The sequence below is a fragment of the Rutilus rutilus genome (assembly GCF_951802725.1).
Source record: "Rutilus rutilus genome assembly, chromosome: 22".
NCBI lineage: Eukaryota > Metazoa > Chordata > Actinopteri > Cypriniformes > Leuciscidae > Rutilus > Rutilus rutilus.
Genome location: NC_140227.1, coordinates 10,695,465 through 10,714,627, shown reverse-complemented (window position 1 = coordinate 10,714,627; position 19,163 = coordinate 10,695,465). Strand labels below are relative to the sequence as shown.

Genomic DNA, 19,163 nt, shown 5'->3' with positions numbered 1-19,163 from the left:
CTTTTTAGACTCCTGAATCGTTGCCGAGTCCTACGATACCAAACATGCTAGGTTTCGCCTTACGGTTTGTGTAGCGTTGTGATTTAGCGCTTAAAAAACATTTGGCTATATCTTTGAAACCGCTAGTCCGATCGAGACGAAACCACCGTCAGAAGTTTGGAAACATAGGTCGATAGCTATACGCCAATGCCCAAATGCGAAAATATTGATGTTTAGGGGTACTAATTTCCAATCAAAGTCATGTGTCAGTCATTTTTTTCGTGTTTTTTCATATAAATGTCTATAACTCCGAAGTGAATTGAGATATTTTCACCAAAATTGACACACATATGTATGGGCTCACTCTGAGGACACGTAAAAAAAATTGTGGGACTGAGCCTCTTGGTGGCGCTATAATTGAACAAAATATGAAATTCCCATTGACTTCAATACAGTTTTGTGAAATAAAATGCTATACTAAACAAATGCATTGGTGTAATATTACGAAACTCAGATTGTGTCATCAGCACCATCCCCTGAAGGCAACCAAAATATTTCAAGACAGCGCCACCTAGTGGTCAAAAGTTATAACAAAATTTCCAAAAAGGCTAATAACTTTTGAATAAATCTGGCTATTGAAATGCCACGGGTCTTAATAGATTCCTTGGGTCAAGCCGAGAACATAGATACCAAGTTTTCCTTATTTGGCCAAACTTCCTGTCCGCCATCTTGATTTTCAGTCAAAACCTACTTTTTCGAACTCCTCCTAGACCGTTTGTCCGATTTTCACCAAAATCGAATCGTATCATCTCCAGACCGTGCCGACTAAAAGTTATGGATTTCGTGTCGATAGACGAAACCGTTTTCGTATAGCGCAGCAGCAAAGTTGAGGCATGATGCTAATAGCAATAATTAAGGCTTTATCTCTGCAATGCCTTGATATATTGACACCAATCTTTGTATGTGTCATTGTCACTTCACTCTGACCACATCACATCAGTTTTGTAACTGCGCCACCTATTGGTCGAAAGTGATAATCCATCAAATCATATTTTTAATTATTGTTTCTATGATTTTTCAGGCATTTTGCCTAAAATCCTCTTTAAATGTCTTTAATTGCTCATTGTTGCAGTTGGTCTGACACTTTCAGACATGTTGGCATGTCTTGTCGTCTTATTCTGCTTGGCCCCGGTAATGGCTGCTTGCAGCTATATTTAGGGGCCAAGCACCGAAGGTGCGGAGGCACCTATTGTGTTTGTTCCGGTTCTTATTATTATTATTCTTCTTCCGACTGGGCGTCTATGGCAGCCCATAGAACCGATTGCGGGAAAGTTGTTTTGGTTTGACATTCTGATAGAGGACAGTCCCAACATTAAATACACCAATTTTTGTGTTTCTAAGTCATTCCCTCTAGCGCCACCACCTGTCCAAAGTTTCACTTTTATTTTGCTAATAACTTTTGAACCGTAAGGCCAATCAACAAAATTCTTTTTTCCTCTTATTTCTGAGCTCATGCCGATTCGATTGCACCCTATGACGTCATTTTCCGTCATATAAATATGGCCGCCATTTTTAATTTTCTGAAAAAGCTACTTTTTCGAACTCGTCCTAGACGGTTTGTCCGATTTGCACGAAAATTGAACCAGATCATCTTCAGGCAGTGTTGACCAAAAGTTATGGAATTCAAATTGATTCGTCAAACCGTTTTCGATAAACGCACGAATACATTTTACGTAGCGCTAGCAAAAACAGTCGTAAGGCTGTATCTCCGCAAAGGTTTATCGTATTCAGACCAAACTTGGTACATGTACTCACAAGCATGACCTGAGGCTACATGCTGCGTTTCGGCGCAGCGCCACCTACTGGTCCGGAGATATGAAAAATGGCTATTTTTGCTTATAACTTCTGAACAGTTTGTCCAAAAATCATAAAATTGGTCTCGTTAGATTCAGGGCGACATGCCGAGTCGACTGATATCCAATTTTACCATATCGGCCATTTTGACTGTCGGCCATTTTGAATTATGTGCTAAAATGCTGTATTTTATGAACGCATGAACGGATTGTTACGAAACTTGGCATGGGTCATCAGCACGATGTCCTGAAGGAGTGTGAGAAGTTTCGAAACAGCGCCACCTAGTGGGGAATTTTTTTTTTCAAATGCTTATAACTTTGGGTGCGGTCGACTTATTTTCACGAGACTCATCTAATTAGACTCCTGAAACCTTGCCGAGTCCTACGATACCAAACATGCTAGGTTTCGCCTTACGGTTTGTGTAGCGTTGTGATTTAGCGCTTAAAAAACATTAGGCTATATCTTCGAAACCGCTTGTCCGATCGAGACGAAACCACCGTCAGAAGTTTGGAAACATAGGTCGATAGCTATACGCCAATGCCCAAATGCGAAAATATTGATGTTTAGGGGTAGTAAAATTCAAACAAAGTCATGTGTCAGTCATTTTTTACGTGTTTTTTCATATAAATGTTTATAACTCTAAAGCAAATTGAGATATTTTCACCAAAACTGACACACATATGTATGGGCTCACTCTGAGGACACGTAAAAAAAATTGTGGGACTGAGCCTCTTGGTGGCGCTATAATAGAACAAAACATGAAATTCCCATTGACTTCAATACAGTTTTGTGAGATAAAATGCTATTTTCATTCAAAACCTACTTTTTCGAACTCCTCCCACACCGTTTGTCCGATTTTCACCAAAATCGAATCGTATCATCCCCAGACTGTGCCGACTAAAAGTTATGGATTTCGTGTCAATTGACGAAACCGTTTTCGTATAGCGCAGCAGCAAATTTGAGGCATGATGCTAATAGCACTATTCAGGCTTTATCTCTGCAATGCCTTGACATATTGACACCAAACTTTGTATGTGTCATTGTCTCCTCACTCTGACCACATCACATCAGTTTTGTAACTGCGCCACCTATTTGTCGAAAGTGATAATCCATTAAATCATATTTTTAATTACTGTTTCTATGATTTTTCAGCCATTTCGTCTAAAATCCTCTTTAAATGTCTTTAATTGCTCATTGTTGCAGTTGGTCTGACACTTTCAGACATGTCGGCATGTCTTGTCGTCTTATTCTGCTTGGCCCCGGTAATTGCTGCTTGCAGCTATATTTATTATTATTCTTCTTCTTCTTCTTCCGCCATGGGAGTCTATGGCAGCCCATAGAACCGCTTGCGGGAAAGTTATGAAATTTGGCACAATGATAGAGGACAGTCCAAAAAGTCACCATACCAAATTTGGTGTCTTAAAACCAATCCCTCTAGCGCCACCACCTGTCCAAAGTTTCACTTTTATTTTGCTAATAACTTTTGAAGCGTAAGGCCAATCAACAAAATTCTTTTTTCCTCTGATTCCTGAGCTCATGCTGATTCGATTGCACCCTATGACGTCATTTTCCGGCTTATAAATATGGCCGCCATTTTGAATGTGCTGAAAAAGCTACTTTTTCGAACTCGTCCTAGACGGTTTGTCCGATTTGCACGAAAATTGAACCAGATCATCTTCAGGCAGTGCTGACAAAAAGTTATGGAATTCAAATTGATTCGTCAAACCGTTTTCGATAAATGCTCGAACAAATTTTACGTAGCACCTGCAAAAACAGTCGTAAGGCTGTATCTCTGCAACGGTTTATCGTATTCAGACCAAACTTGGTACATGTCATCACAAGCATGACCTGAGGCTACATACTGCGTTTCGGCGCAGCGCCACCTACTGGTCCGGAGATATGAAAAATGGCTATTTTTGCTTATAACTTCTGAACAATTTGTCCAAAAATCATAAAATTGGTCTCGTTAGATTCAGGGCAACATGCCGAGTCGACTGATATCAAATTTTACCATATCGGCCATTTTGACTGTCGGCCATTTTGAATTTTGTGATAAAATGCTGTATTTTAAGAACGCATGAACGGATTGTTACGAAACTTGGTATGGGTCATCAGCACGATGTTCTGAAGGAGCGTGAGAAGTTTCGAAACAGCGCCACCTAGTGGTCAAAAGTTATAACGACATTTCCAAAAAGGCTAATAACTTTTGAATAAATCTGGCTACTGAAATGCCACTGGTCTTATTAGATTCCTTGGGTCAAGCCGAGAACATAGATACCAAGTTTACCTTATTTGGCCAAACTTCCTGTCCGCCATCTTGATTTTCATTCAAAACCTACTTTTTCAAACTCCTCCTAGACCGTTTGTCCGATTTTCACCAAAATCGAATCGTATCATCTCCAGACCGTGCCGACTAAAAGTTATGGATTTCGTGTGGATAGACCAAACCGTTTTCGTATAGCGCAGCAGCAAAGTTGAGGCATGATGCTAATAGCACTATTCAGGCTTTATCTCTGCAATCCCTTGAAATATTGACACCAAACTTTGTATGTGTCATTGTCACTTCACTCTGACCACATCACATCAGTTTTGTAACTGCGCCACCTATTGGTCGAAAGTGATAATGCATTAAATCATATTTTTATTGACTGTTTCTATGATTTTTCAGCCATTTCGTCTAAAATCCTCTTTAAATGTCTTTAATTGCTCATTGTTGCAGTTGGTCTGACACCTTCAGCCATGTTGGCATATCCTGTCATCTACTTGCGCTTGGCCCCGGTAATGGCTGCTTGCAGCTATATTTATTATTATTATTATTATTATTCTTCTTCTTCTTCTTCCGCCATGGGAGTCTATGGCAGCCCATAGAACCGCTTGCGGGAAAGTTATGAAATTTGGCACAATGATAGAGGACAGTCCAAAAAGTCACCATACCAAATTTGGTGTCTTAAAACCAATCCCTCTAGCGCCACCACCTGTCCAAAGTTTAACTTTTATTTTGCTAATAACTTTTGAAGCGTAAGGCCAATCAACAAAATTCTTTTTTCCTCTGATTCCTGAGCTCATGCTGATTCGATTGCACCCTATGACGTCATTTTCCGGCTTATAAATATGGCCGCCATTTTGAATGTGCTGAAAAAGCTACTTTTTCGAACTCGTCCTAGACGGTTTGTCCGATTTGCACGAAAATTGAACCAGATCATCTTCAGGCAGTGCTGACAAAAAGTTATGGAATTCAAATTGATTCGTCAAACCGTTTTCGATAAATGCTCGAACAAATTTTACGTAGCACCTGCAAAAACAGTCGTAAGGCTGTATCTCTGCAACGGTTTATCGTATTCAGACCAAACTTGGTACATGTCATCACAAGCATGACCTGAGGCTACATACTGCGTTTCGGCGCAGCGCCACCTACTGGTCCGGAGATATGAAAAATGGCTATTTTTGCTTATAACTTCTGAACAATTTGTCCAAAAATCATAAAATTGGTCTCGTTAGATTCAGGGCAACATGCCGAGTCGACTGATATCAAATTTTACCATATCGGCCATTTTGACTGTCGGCCATTTTGAATTTTGTGATAAAATGCTGTATTTTAAGAACGCATGAACGGATTGTTACGAAACTTGGTATGGGTCATCAGCACGATGTTCTGAAGGAGCGTGAGAAGTTTCGAAACAGCGCCACCTAGTGGTCAAAAGTTATAACGACATTTCCAAAAAGGCTAATAACTTTTGAATAAATCTGGCTACTGAAATGCCACTGGTCTTATTAGATTCCTTGGGTCAAGCCGAGAACATAGATACCAAGTTTACCTTATTTGGCCAAACTTCCTGTCCGCCATCTTGATTTTCATTCAAAACCTACTTTTTCAAACTCCTCCTAGACCGTTTGTCCGATTTTCACCAAAATCGAATCGTATCATCTCCAGACCGTGCCGACTAAAAGTTATGGATTTCGTGTGGATAGACCAAACCGTTTTCGTATAGCGCAGCAGCAAAGTTGAGGCATGATGCTAATAGCACTATTCAGGCTTTATCTCTGCAATCCCTTGAAATATTGACACCAAACTTTGTATGTGTCATTGTCACTTCACTCTGACCACATCACATCAGTTTTGTAACTGCGCCACCTATTGGTCGAAAGTGATAATGCATTAAATCATATTTTTATTGACTGTTTCTATGATTTTTCAGCCATTTCGTCTAAAATCCTCTTTAAATGTCTTTAATTGCTCATTGTTGCAGTTGGTCTGACACCTTCAGCCATGTTGGCATATCCTGTCATCTACTTGCGCTTGGCCCCGGTAATGGCTGCTTGCAGCTATATTTATTATTATTATTCTTCCTTCTTCCGACTGGGAGTCTATGGCAGCCCATAGAACCGATCGCGGGAAAGTTGTAATGGTTTGACATTCTGATAGAGGACAGTCCCAACATTAAATACACCAATTTTGGTGTGTCTAAGTCATTCCCTCTAGCGCCACCAACTGTCCAAAGTTTCACTCATGTTTATGCTAATAACTTTTGAACCACAAGGGCTAGAAACAAAATTCTTTTTTCCTCTGATTTCTGAGCTCAGGGCGATTCGATTGCACCCTATGACGTCATTTTTCGTCATAATAATTTTTCCGCCATTTTGAATTTTCCGAAAAACCTACTTTTTCAAACTCCTCCTAGGCCGTTGCTCCAATTTCCACGAAAATTGAATCAGATCATCTTCAGACCATGCCGACAAAAAGTTATGGAATTCGTGTTGATTCATCAAACCGTTCTCGAATACCGCGCAAACAAATTTTACGTAGCGCTTGCGAAAACAGACACAAGCCAGTATCTCCTCAACACTTTATCATATTAAGACCAAACTTGGTACATCTCATCACAAGCATGACCTGAGGCAACATGCTGCGTTTCGGCACAGTGCCACCTACTGGTCCGGAGATATGAAAAATGGCTATTTTTGCTTATAACTTCTGAATGGTTTGTCCAAAAATCATAAAAGTGGTCTCGTTAGATTCAGGGCATCATGCTGAGTCGACTGATATCCAATTTTCCCCGATCAGCCATTTTGGCTGTCGGCCATTTTGAATTATGTGCTAAAATGCTGTATTTTATGAACGCGTGAACGTATCGTTACAAAACTCGGAATGGATCATCAGCACGATGCCCTGAAGGAGCCTGAGAAGTTTCGAAACAGTGCCACCTAGTGGTGAATTTTTTTTCCCAAATGCTTCCAAATGCTTATAACTTTGGGTGTGGTCGACTTATTTTCACGAGACTCATCTCATTAGAGTCCTGAATCGTTGCCGAGTCCCACGATACCAAACATGCTAGGTTTTGCCTTACGGTTTGTGTAGCGTTGTGATTTAGCGCTTAAAAAACATTTGGCTATATCTTCGAAACCGCTAGTCCGATCGAGACGAAACCACCTTCAGAAGTTTGGAAACATAGGTCGATAGCTATACGCCAATGCCCAAATGCGAAAATATTGATGTTTAGGGGTAGTAAATTCCAATCAAAGTCATGTGTCAGTCATTTTTTACGTGTTTTTTCATATAAATGTCTATAACTCCGAAGCGAATTGATATATTTTCACCAAAATCGACACACATATGTACGAGCTCACTCTGAGGACATGTAAAAAAAATGGTGGGACTCAGCCTCTTGGTAGCGCTATAATAGAACAAAACATGAAATTCCCATTGACTTCAATACAGTTTTGTGAAATAAAATGCTATACTAAACAAATGCATTGGTGTAATATTACAAAACTCAAAATGTGCCATCAGCACCATTCCCTGAAGGTACCCAAAATATTTCAAGACAGTGCCACCTAGTGGTCAAAAGTTATAACAACATTTCCAAAAAGGCTAATAACTTTTGAATAAATCTGGCTACTGAAATGCCACTGGTCTTAATAGATTCCTTGGGTCAAGCCGAGAACATAGATACCAAGTTTTCCTTATTTGGCCAAACTTCCTGTCCGCCATCTTGATTTTCATTCAAAACCTACTTTTTCGAACTCCTCCTAGACCGTTTGTCCGATTTTCACCAAAATCGAATCGTATCATCTCCAGACTGTGCTGACTAAAAGTTATGGATTTCGTGTCTATAGACGAAACCGTTTTCGTATAGCGTAGCAGCAAACTTGAGGCATGATGCTAAAAGCACTATTCAGGCTTTATCTCTGCAATGCCTTGACATATTGACACCAAACTTTGTATGTGTCATTGTCACTTCACTCTGACCACATCACATCACATTTGTAACTGCGCCACCTATTGGTCGAAAGTGATAATCCATCAAATCATATTTTGAATGACTTTTTATATGATTTTTCAGCCATTTCGCCTAAAATCCTCTTTAAATGTATTTAATTGCTCATTGTTGCAGATGGTCTGACACCTTCAGCCATGTTGGCATATCCTGTCATCTGCTTGCGCTTGGCCCCGATAATTGCTGCTTGCAGCTATATTTATATTTGAAACTAGACTTCTTAGTAATTTTGAAAATATTACTATAAATTGCAGCAACACCTCCCCCTTTGCCTTTCAGATGAGGTTGTTTATAACCGTAATCTTGTGGGGTGGACTCATTTAAAGTAATGTATTTGTTGGTTTTAGCCAGGTTTCTGTCAAACACAGCACATCTAGGTTATAGTCTGTAATCATATCATTAACAATAAGTGCTTTTGAAGTAAGGGATCGAATATTCAGAAACCCGAGCTTTATCATTTGCTCATTTGTATTATATCTGTTTTTTATTTTTTGAACATCAATAAAAAAATTATTCAATCAATTACATTTTTTTGTATTTCCTATGTTGATTTTTCCTATTTTGTATTTCCTATTATGATTTCACTTTTTTAACTTTAGTTAGTGTGTAATGTTGCTGTTTGATCAAAAACAACATCTACAAAGTTACGACGCTCAAAGTTCAAAGCAAAGAGAGATATTTTCTTTTAAAGAACTTGCTGTTTAAGGACTACAAGAAATGGCTCGTAGGGACTACAAATGAGCTTCTTCCCCGGTTAGTGACATCCCTAACCCTAAAATTGACATAAACCCTGCCCCCGGGAACACGCAACAAAGGAAGTGAGGCCATGATGAGAAGATGAAGAGTTGTTGTAATAGAGCACATTTGGGAGTCGGCTCAAGCTGACTGGAAAAATCCGTCTTTTCACATTTATTGCAATACAGTACGTAACGCAAATGCAATAGCAAAAGCAAGATGGCAAATTCAGTTATAACCGTAATTAAACTAAACAATTCCTGTTCTATCTTCATGAAGCATATTCTCTGGCTCTGTAGGCATTTTACAACAGTTCCCACACGAGCGATTTATAGATTATCATGACAGAATTATACTAATCAATGACTTGAAGATAGTTAACTCCACGTCAGCTAAATAAATTCATCAACTAACCATTCAGAAACGTCCTGTTGTATTCCATGTGTTGTCACTTCTTCTTGAGTCTCTCCATCATTGTCCAGCTCCGGTTTCAAAATAAAAGGCTGAACAGTTTCTGACATTTTGAGTGCCTGTCTGCATGAGGTAATCAGAGCTGCTAAGGCTAACTCCTGAAGCTTCGCCCCCTTCTTGAAAGGGGATCAGCTCATTTGCATTTAAAGAGACACACAAAAACGGCTCGTTTTTGCTCACCCTAGAAAAAAGTGACAATTTTAACATGCTATATAATATTATCTGTTGGATATTTTGAGCTAAAACTTCACATACACACTCTGGGGACATCAGAGACTTATTTTACATCTTGTAAAAAGAGGCATTATAGGACCCCTTTAATACATATTTGAGAGATTCTGAGAATGTAAAGTTTTGTACTGAGTTCAAATGAAAAATAAAACATCAAAGTGGCTCTAATCATCCAGATACAAAATCAATCAATCCCCAAATGTCAAATTTGGTAGAGAATCATTTCCTCTTTTTAATGACAAATAAATGTTACCTGTAAAGTGCTTACATTCTCTACTGGAATCTTAGGCCATTCCTTGTGTGCAAAAGCTTCCAACTCACTCATATTCTTTTTTTCTTTTTTCTTTTTTTTAAAATCTCACCAAAGCTTTTCAATGGGATCTTAATCTGTAGACTGAGCAGGTCACTCAAGAACATTCTAAGACCAATCCCTAAAGCATGCTTTGGTAGATTTGGGTGTATACTTGGGATCATTGTCCTGCTGGAAAGTCCAATGATCCAGTGAAGCTTCAGTTTACACAATGAAGGCTTTATAATCTTTGCCAAAATGTCTGGTCACATCACTCCATAAAACATTTTTCTAAAACTCCATAGGCCTAATCAAATAATTTTTAGCATATTCAAGTCAACCTGTTCTCCTGGTCAAGAGTGGCATTTGTCGAGGTGTCCGGCCATGAAGTAATGTTCTTATAGTCTTTAGTGTTCTTCTTATAGTCTGCATTGAAACGTTTTTTCCTCCATTCAACATCGTGTAACTCTTGAGCCGACAATTGAGGGTTTTTAGGGTAAGCTACTATTAACAAACATCCTGTTCCCCTTGATGAAAATGTGCTTATTCTTCCATGTCCTAGAAGATTTGCTATGGTACCATGCATTTTAAACTTACAAACGATGCTGCCAACTGTGTCTCAAGGAACTTTTAGTGTCTTGGAAATGTTCTTATAGCCATAGCCTTCTTCTCTTAGCATTAGCATGAGCTAAATATATGCATGTGTCACAACTAAAGTGCTGTTATAGTGTTTCCAAAGGTTTAATTGTGTTTTAACACAATTTTATACCCTACAATTAAGTAATTTAAAAACAGCAATGTTGAATAGGGGTTGAATAATTATAACATAGTTGTTTTTTGAAAAAAAATCCTATAACTTATAAAATATTATATTATATATTGACATTATCACTTTTAATATGCCACTAAAGTGTTGAAAAAAATCATATGATTAAGCACTTGTGTTTACATTTTTCCATATACTTGCAAGTCAGATAAAAGAGTCTGCGCAATGAATAAACATTAATGTAAATGTATTACTCACAAAATATAAAGGATGACTCCTACTGACCACATGTCAACCTCAGGGCCATAAGCGTTTCCTCTGAGGATCTCAGGAGCTGAGTGGATGTGAGAATAGAGGCAAATTATTGCAAATGAATTGGCTTATAAAACTTTATAAGTCATTTACTGGAATTCGCTTACTTGTGGACATCTAAATGGTTTATTTTAGAGGTATGTGTTTATCTAAAAAATAATAAAATAAATCATAACATAAATAGTGTGCTATCTTAAATTCTGACTCACCGCAGTAGCCAGGGGTTCCACATACTGTCTTCATTGTCACTTGCTCATCAATTATTTTAGAAAGGCCAAAGTCCGCTGTGGACATTACAGAAAAGATTGGATCAATGAAAAAACCCATTCATTACTGACAGAGTACACTGTTCTGTCTCATTTTTCCCACATCAAAGACATAATGGATTAAATGTATGAGTATACAGTTCGTTACCTATCTTAAGAGGTGCGTCTATTGACAAGTCAGCATAGAGGAGATTTTCTGGTTTGAGGTCTCTGTGAACAACTCCATTCTCATGTAAGTACTGCAACAGAGAAAGAACAGAGGTAGCAGATCACTTTTGTGTACATATAATGATCATTTTAAGTGATTCATTCTCTGGGTCTTTTGTACATAGATAAAATGAAAGTTAACAGAGTCCAAAACAACAATTGACTCCATTGATTTTTGTTGACATACAAATCTCTTCAAAATATATTATTTTGTGTTCCACAGAAGAAAGTCAATCATATAAGTTTGGTGGGTGTAAATATACTTGGGTTCACAGTTAAGCTCTTAAGTCACTATATAGTATAGTCGCCATATATCCAACGGAACGTGACAGGTGTCACAACCCACACAGAAAAGAGAAATTTCATCATAATGTATCATATACAAGTTCAATGGAAAGATACAAAATGGAAACAAGACTTTGTTATCTAGTCTAGACCAGTTTTTACCGCCGGGGCGAGTAGCGGTTTTTAATGAAGGGACAAAAAATGTCATGTATGGGAGAGACAAATGTCATTATGAGATAATGAGAACCACTGACGATGTCTAGAAATCAATTTCAAAAGTACATTGGGTTTAATTAATCGAAATAAAACTCATGTTTAATGAGATAGTTTCATCATTGCATCTACCTTTAATAAAATATATCGTTAGTGCAGAGATTTTTCATGTGAATAAATTCATAGATCCATGAAATTTGCTTGTGTACCCTAATGGTTTAGTGGTAGAGCTTTTGTTAAAGAGATATTCCACCCAAAAATGAAAATTCGGTCATTAATTACTCACCCTCAAACCTGTAAGACTTTCATCTTTGGAACGCAAATGAAAATCTTTTTGATGAAATCTGAGAGCTTTCGAACTCCCCAACACAACTTTTACGGGATTGGTAAGACATGAGGGTGAGTAATTAATGTCATAATTTTTATTTTTGGGTGAACTATACCTTTAAGCATGTCAGAGGTTCTAATCTGCCCATGTATGTATCGTTTTGTTTTTCTCATCAAAACCGAATATGTTAATCAGCGATTGTATATCAAGAGCAGGGACACATTTGTGTGCATTTTTGTTTTGCATTTTCATTGGAAAGAATAAAGAGTCTCCACAAAGGCCAATGTGCTCGTCTGAGTGTGAAGACTGTGCACGAGCCACAAGAGAACATTGTATGCGTGCCACTGATAACAGCAGCAACTAGCAATCAGCTTGATTTAAAAAACAACACATTCCAGCACCAGATCGCCTCTTATTTAACAAACGAACAAAATGAATTCTCTGCTAGTTAACTGGAGATGTTTTATTCATATTAGGTACAACTGTGCCGCGAGTTGTTTCAAAAAGTGGTGGGGACAATATCGACCCTGGCAAAAAGTGGTGGGGACATACCCTATTACGCCTATGAATGAAGAAAATAATCTAACAGAGAGTGAGTAAATGAACAGAATTTTCATTTTTGTGAGAGCTATTCCTTTAAGACATAGTTTCATAGGTGAATTTCAATGGAATTTGCAGCAATTCACTAAATCATAGAAGGACCATCATGGATTAACTGGATAGACAGTAGTGACAGGCAATATGAATATGATGATGATTTAGAACTAGAATCTAGAAGCATGTTTGTGTGTCTGACTGTGTGTGACATCTTTGGTTATCTGAAGTCCTGATGGAGCGTAGGTGGGAAAGATGAGTTCACTGAGGCAGTCTGGTGCAGTTCTATGTTAAAACAGCTGTCATGAAGGCAGAGACAGACTCTGTATTCAGTGTCTCCGCACTTCACAGTGATAGTTCGCAACAACAACAAAACAAAAAAAGACCAATAACAAGCATTAAGAAAATAATGTGAATTTTCATTTCATGCTGACTTTAATGGCGGAATAATTTAATCACAGATTTGAAAAGTCAGCTTGTAGAAAATTTGAAGTGACATGATAAAATTATGACAGAATTTACATTTTTGGCCAAACTATTCCTTTAACAAATCATTTCTGGGCTCCAGATTTCAGTGCTTCAAATTGGAGACTGCCTCTGCCTGAACATTTAAAACCTTCTGTGTACCTTGAAGAGGTTTTTCTAGCACTCTGTTAAAGGTTGTATCAGTGATTTCAGGCCCAAAAAAATGTAATCACATTCATCTAATCTTTCCTAACGATCCGCTAGCTGCCCGCCCCATAAGCATGCCATCAAAAAAACGCATCTCTGTAGGCAGCCTAGGCTCTGAGATCTGCACACAAAAACAAATGGTTTCACCAACCACTCAGAACCAAAACAAATAGTGTTCCAACCAATCACCGACAGGGGGTGGGTGTTGCGAGGTTTTGTGCTGAAGAAGAAGCTGGCTCAAAACCTCACAACACCCTCTAATCAACGGTGATTGGTTGGAACACTATTTGTTTTGGTTTTGAGTGGTTGGAATCTCGGGTGGGATCTCCGCTGAGAAGACCTCATCATCCACTCTCCTCCCGGTAAGACTAAGGCCCAATCCCAATTCTATTTTATACCCCTTCGCCTACCCCTAGCCCTTCGCCTACCCCTTACCCTTGCCCCTTGAAACTGAGTGTCAAGGCGTAGGGGTGAAAATATTCCCCTAAGAAATGGGACACCACTACTACATCGTTACATGTCATTATACATCGTCGCTAGCGCCTACGTCACAGGAGATGCGCCAATGTTTATCACAAACTTCCAAGATGCCGTCGTCAGCTGTAGTCTTGCGTGAGTTACAGCTATTTTTTTTTTGCATTTTTCTTCTGAAGTTTGCAGAAAACAACGGAGATGACGATATCTTCGACACCTAATGCTGCGTTCACACCAAACGCGAATAGAGCGTCTGGCGCGAGTGATTTCAATGTTAAGACGCGTTTACGCGCGTCTGGAGGTCTTGCGGCGCGAAGGTGTTTAGCGCGGCGCGTTGGACGCGAATTCGCCTCATTCGCGCGTCCACTTTGCTTCAAACTTTTGCTTTTTACACGCGTCATATTGTTAACGAACTTTAACGATTTTTTTGCAACCGTTTCTTTGAAGAACATGACCGTAAATATGAACACAAGATTGAATGTGACATAAAGAAAATGATTATTGGCAGTCATGTTGCCTCTGTAGCCGGTGTATGCAGGTACATTTCTCATACCCCTTCGTTTGAAGTGTGGTCCTGAAAAATCTTCGTTTCAAGGGCTATCTGGCCCTTCCCCTTATCCCTACCCCTCCAACCAAAAGAGAATCGAGACAGCCCTACCCCTTCACGGGAACGCGCAAAACGGAGGGGTAGGGCCGAGGGGTAGGGGCAAGGGGTGAATTGGGATTGAGCCTAAGACTCTACTTTTGGACTCCCCGTTAGCACCCATAGTTCTCGGCCACCCATGGCTTGTACAACACAATCCCAGGGTGGATTGGGGCCAAAATTCCATCTCTACCTGAAGTAATCAATGTTATGCGTCTTGTCTAGTGTCTGCTTGTTCGTCTGTGTCTGGTTCTGTGTTTCAGGAGGAGGCAGTGAATTTGTCAAACGTGCCCGTTGAGTATATCGACTTGAAGGAAGTGTTCAGTAAGTCCAGTGCTGCTTCTCTTCCTCCGCATCGTCCCTATGACTGTGCTATAGATTTACTGCCAGGTAAGTCTCCGCCTAAAGGCAAGTTATATTCGCTTTCTGCTCCAGAAAGGGAGGCAATGGAGAATATATATTTCTGATTCTCTAGCAACAGGGTTCATCCGTCCTTCCTCTTCTCCAGCGGGGGCGGGTTTATTTTTTTGTGGGGAAGAAGGATGGTTCTCTGCGACCATGTATTGATTACCGGGGGTTGAACAACATCACGGTAAAGAATACTTACCCTTTGCCGTTGATGTCTTCAGCCTTCGAGCGGTTGCAGGGAGCATCTGTCTTCACAAAATTGGATTTACGCAATGCTTATCATTTGGTCCGCATAAGGAAGGGGGATGAATGGAAAACCGCGTTTAACACCCCCAGGGTGTCATATTTGGTCATGCCTTTCGGCCTGTCCAACTCCCCAGCGGTTTTCCAGGCACTCATTAATGACTTGCTGAGAGATATGGTAGATCAGTTCATATATGTCAACCTGGATGACATATAGATTTTTTCATCTTCTCTCCAGGAACACGTTCAGCACGTCAGACGAGTGCTTCAGAGGTTGCTAGAGAATGGGCTTTTTGTCAAGGCAGAGAAATGCGCTTTTCATGCACAGTCTGTTCCTTTCCTAGGGTTCATCATCTCGTCTGAGGGAGTGCGTATGGATCCTGACAAGGTTAAGGCTGTGGTAGAGTGGCCAAGTCCAGATTCCCACAAGGCCCTACAGAGGTTTCTGGGGTTTGCCAATTTCTATCAGCGTTTTATTCGCAACTTCAGCCAACTAGCCGCTCCTCTGACTGCCTTTACCACCTCCCCCAGAACGACGTTCAGGTGGTCCGATAGAGCCGAAGCTGTATTCACCAATCTGAAAAGCCGCTTCATTTCGGCTCCCATACTGATAGCCCCTGATCCTTCACGTCAGTTCGTGGTGGAGGTCGACGTGTCAGAGGTGGGGGTAGGTGCGGTTCTTTCCCAACGCTCTCCCACAGACGACAAGATGCATCCTTGCACGTTTTTGTCCCACTATTTATCACCTGCCGAATGTAACTATGACATTGGTAATAGAGAATTGTTAGCAGTCAAGTTAGTGTTGGAAGAATGGTGTCATTGGTTAGAAGGGTAAGGTTTTTTTTTTTATCGTTTGGACTGATCACAAGAACCTGGAATATATTAGATCTGCCAAAAGACTCAACTCCAGGCAGGCTCGGTGGGCACTTTTTTCAGTCATTTTGATTTTTCTCTCGCGTATCGCCCGGGTTCCAAGAACATCAAACCCGACTCCTTATCTTGTATTTTTGATCAATCTGAATGCCCGTCAACTCCCGAGTGCATTTTACCCGAGACACTATTTATTTCCACACTCACATGGAAGATCGAATCAAAGGTCAAGATGGCCTTAGAAGGGGTAACGCCTCCGCCCGGTTGCCCACCGAGTCGGTTGTTCGTGCCGGAGGGATTACGGTCCGACATTATTTGATAGGGTCATTGTTCCAATGTGGCATGTCATCCAGGGGTAAACCGCACCAGCTTTTTGGTAAAGCAACGATTATGGTGGCCATTAATGGCTGCCGACATTCGCAGTTTTGTCTTGGCTTGCTCAGTTTGTGCCACTGGAAAGACTTCCAATCGAGCCCCAGATGGGTTACTCCAACCGCTGTCAGTCCCTTCGAGACCCTGGTCCCACATAGTGCTAGATTTTATCACCGCCCTCCCACCCTCCCAAGGCAAGACGGTTGTTTTGACCGTAGTGGACGGGTTCTCGAAGGCGGAGCCAACCAAGATTTGGAGAGAGTGTTGCGATGTTTGGTCTCCAAGAATCCTTCCTCCTGGAGTCAGCAACTCTCAATGGTGGAGTACGCCCATAACTCGTTACCATTGTCATCCACAAGCCTCTCTCCGTTTGAGTGTAGCTTAGGTTACCAGCCACCAATTTTTCCAAGTCTGGAATCCGAAGTCGCAGTCCCCTCTGCCCACACCTTCGTCCAGAGATGTTCCCGGTGTCCTGTCTCCTGTTTCCTGTTCACCTTGCTACCTTGCCTGTGTTGGATTCTAGTTCCTGTTGTTCTGCGTTCTGCCCTGGGATTACTGCTCATTCGGAGTTAATTGCTTCATGCCGGATTTCTTGTGGATTCTCTCATCACTTCTGACATCACCGATCGGGTTGCCTGTCGACGTTCCTGCGCCACTCAGAGCGACCATTCCTGCACCAGACTGTTTGGACTTTGCCCTACACTTCAGTTATCTATAAACTGTTGTTACTTGCATCTTGTATCCTCCATTACTTATCATGACACTTTCAATTACAAATAATGTGCTAACTAGTTTTGATTTGCTATTGACTTTGAAGTGCTACCTATTGCAATACAATATCGTCACACTGTAGCAATGCTCTTCCACATATTTAGCTATTGTAACTGCGCTTATTTACGTCATTGGTATAAGTAGCAGTGCGTGGTAATAAACAAGAAATGTACAGTTTTCAACCATCTTGCTGATAAGACTGATTGTCTTTAGTTATTCAGCAGTCCTGCAGCCTGAACCACTGTAGGAAATCCACCCTTACAATGGTTTCATTGTAAATAAAGCCCAGCAGAAACTGACAAAGAACCAGTTTTTGGCAGATGACAGAGTGTTAAATAAAGGTGGGAGAAGTCACTCTTGTGTTTTAGCATATGACTAGTGTGAAAACCGGAGGTGAGTCTGTCTGACTACACACTCTGTCTTTTGTTGAAATAAGGTTCTGGAGTTTTATTACTGTGGCGAGCAGGACGAGGTCGAGGGCCGTGGGAGAACGGCACGAGGCCGGTGGCGTGATTGCAAATGAGTGACACCTGCACGACGCACCGGTCTCGCATCTCTCACGGAGGAGCGGAAGCATAAAGGAGGAGCGACGACAGTGAAGAGCGAGAGAGGACAGGCCTGGATTTTATTTGATGTGTTGTTTCTGTTTTGTGTTGCCAGCAGTCGTCCGTGAGGGGCTGCTGGCTTTTACTTTCATTTTTGTATTTGTGTATTTATTTATTAAATATGTTTGAATGTCCGCCGGTTCCCGCCTCCTTCTTCCCATAACATCTGAACCCCGTTACATTGGTGCCGAAACCCGGGAAGAAGGAGGGACACGCTGTCGGAGAGCCCTCGCTGCTGGGAGGAATCGCGGTGCTGAGGAGGTCGGGCAGCACGAGGGAGCGTCGGCCGCCGATTGCTGCCCGAGGCGATGGTGCTGGATCGAAAGAAGATCAGGTGGGACGGAGAGCTCGCTGCCGTCCTCCTGGGTCGAGGAGGGATGGCTGCCATCCGCGAGGGAGCGGAGGAGTCGCTCCCGTTCGCCGTGGGCCGGAGCCTGTTGCCGTCGGCCATGATGGGGGCGGAGCAGGGGACGGGAGGCTCGCTGCCGGCTGCCCTCGACAGGAGGAGCCATCGCCGTCCGCCAGGAGGCGGAGGAGCGTCGAGCCGTCCCCCAACGGATGTCCAGTACCATCGCATGGCACCGCGAGTGAGTCTCTCAGCTGGTTGAGGGCCGAGCGGCAGTGTGTCCGGGAACCGGATCAAAGATTATTATTTTTATTTTTTTTCCTCTCTCCCCTCTCTCGTCTCTGTCGCTCCTCATGCTTCCGTCTCCTGTACTCTCGCCTCGTCTGTCCATACCCCCAGGTACCGCAGCCGCCGTGATCGGTCCTCCCGGGGAGGGGGGGGGAGTAGGCGCAGCCTCGGTGGTACCCCCCGGCCTGCGAGGGGCGATGGGGGTATGTGGCGAGCAGGACGAGGTCGAGGGCCATGGGAGAACGGCACGAGGCCGGTGGCGTGATTGCAAATGAGTGACACCTGCGCGACGCACCGGTCTCGCATCTCTCACGGAGGAGCGGAAGCATAAAGGAGGAGCGACGACAGTGAAGAGCGAGAGAGGACAGGCCTGGATTTTATTTGATGTGTTGTTTCTGTTTTGTGTTGCCAGCAGTCGTCCGTGAGGGGCTGCTGGCTTTTACTTTCATTTTTGTATTTGTGTATTTATTTATTAAATATGTTTGAATGTCCGCCGGTTCCCGCCTCCTTCTTCCCATAACATCTGAACCCCGTTACAATTACATTGTAAACATTTAAATACAAATACTCTGTAGGATGGTTTGAACAGGGTAAAATTGTGCTGTTTTTATATGACGTTTAAAGTCCCCAGCAATTTTTATTTATTTTTTTATTGACAACATGTTA

The 19,163-nt window shown here is 41.5% G+C and overlaps 1 protein-coding gene across 3 annotated transcripts in view; it reads right to left on the bottom strand.

Annotated features, from left to right (window-relative positions):
* LOC311282146 (calcium/calmodulin-dependent protein kinase type IV) overlaps positions 1 to 19,163 on the bottom strand; it is a 295,824-nt gene that overhangs the window by 103,812 nt on the left and 172,849 nt on the right. For all 3 annotated transcript variants that reach the window (XM_084395757.1, XM_084395758.1, XM_084395759.1), the window contains 3 exons: positions 11,327 to 11,417; positions 11,122 to 11,196; positions 10,859 to 10,934 (listed from right to left, as the gene is read on the bottom strand). In XM_084395757.1, coding sequence (XP_084251883.1) covers positions 10,859 to 10,934; positions 11,122 to 11,196; positions 11,327 to 11,417 — 242 coding nt within the window. The remainder of the gene's footprint in view (positions 1 to 10,858; positions 10,935 to 11,121; positions 11,197 to 11,326; positions 11,418 to 19,163) is intronic.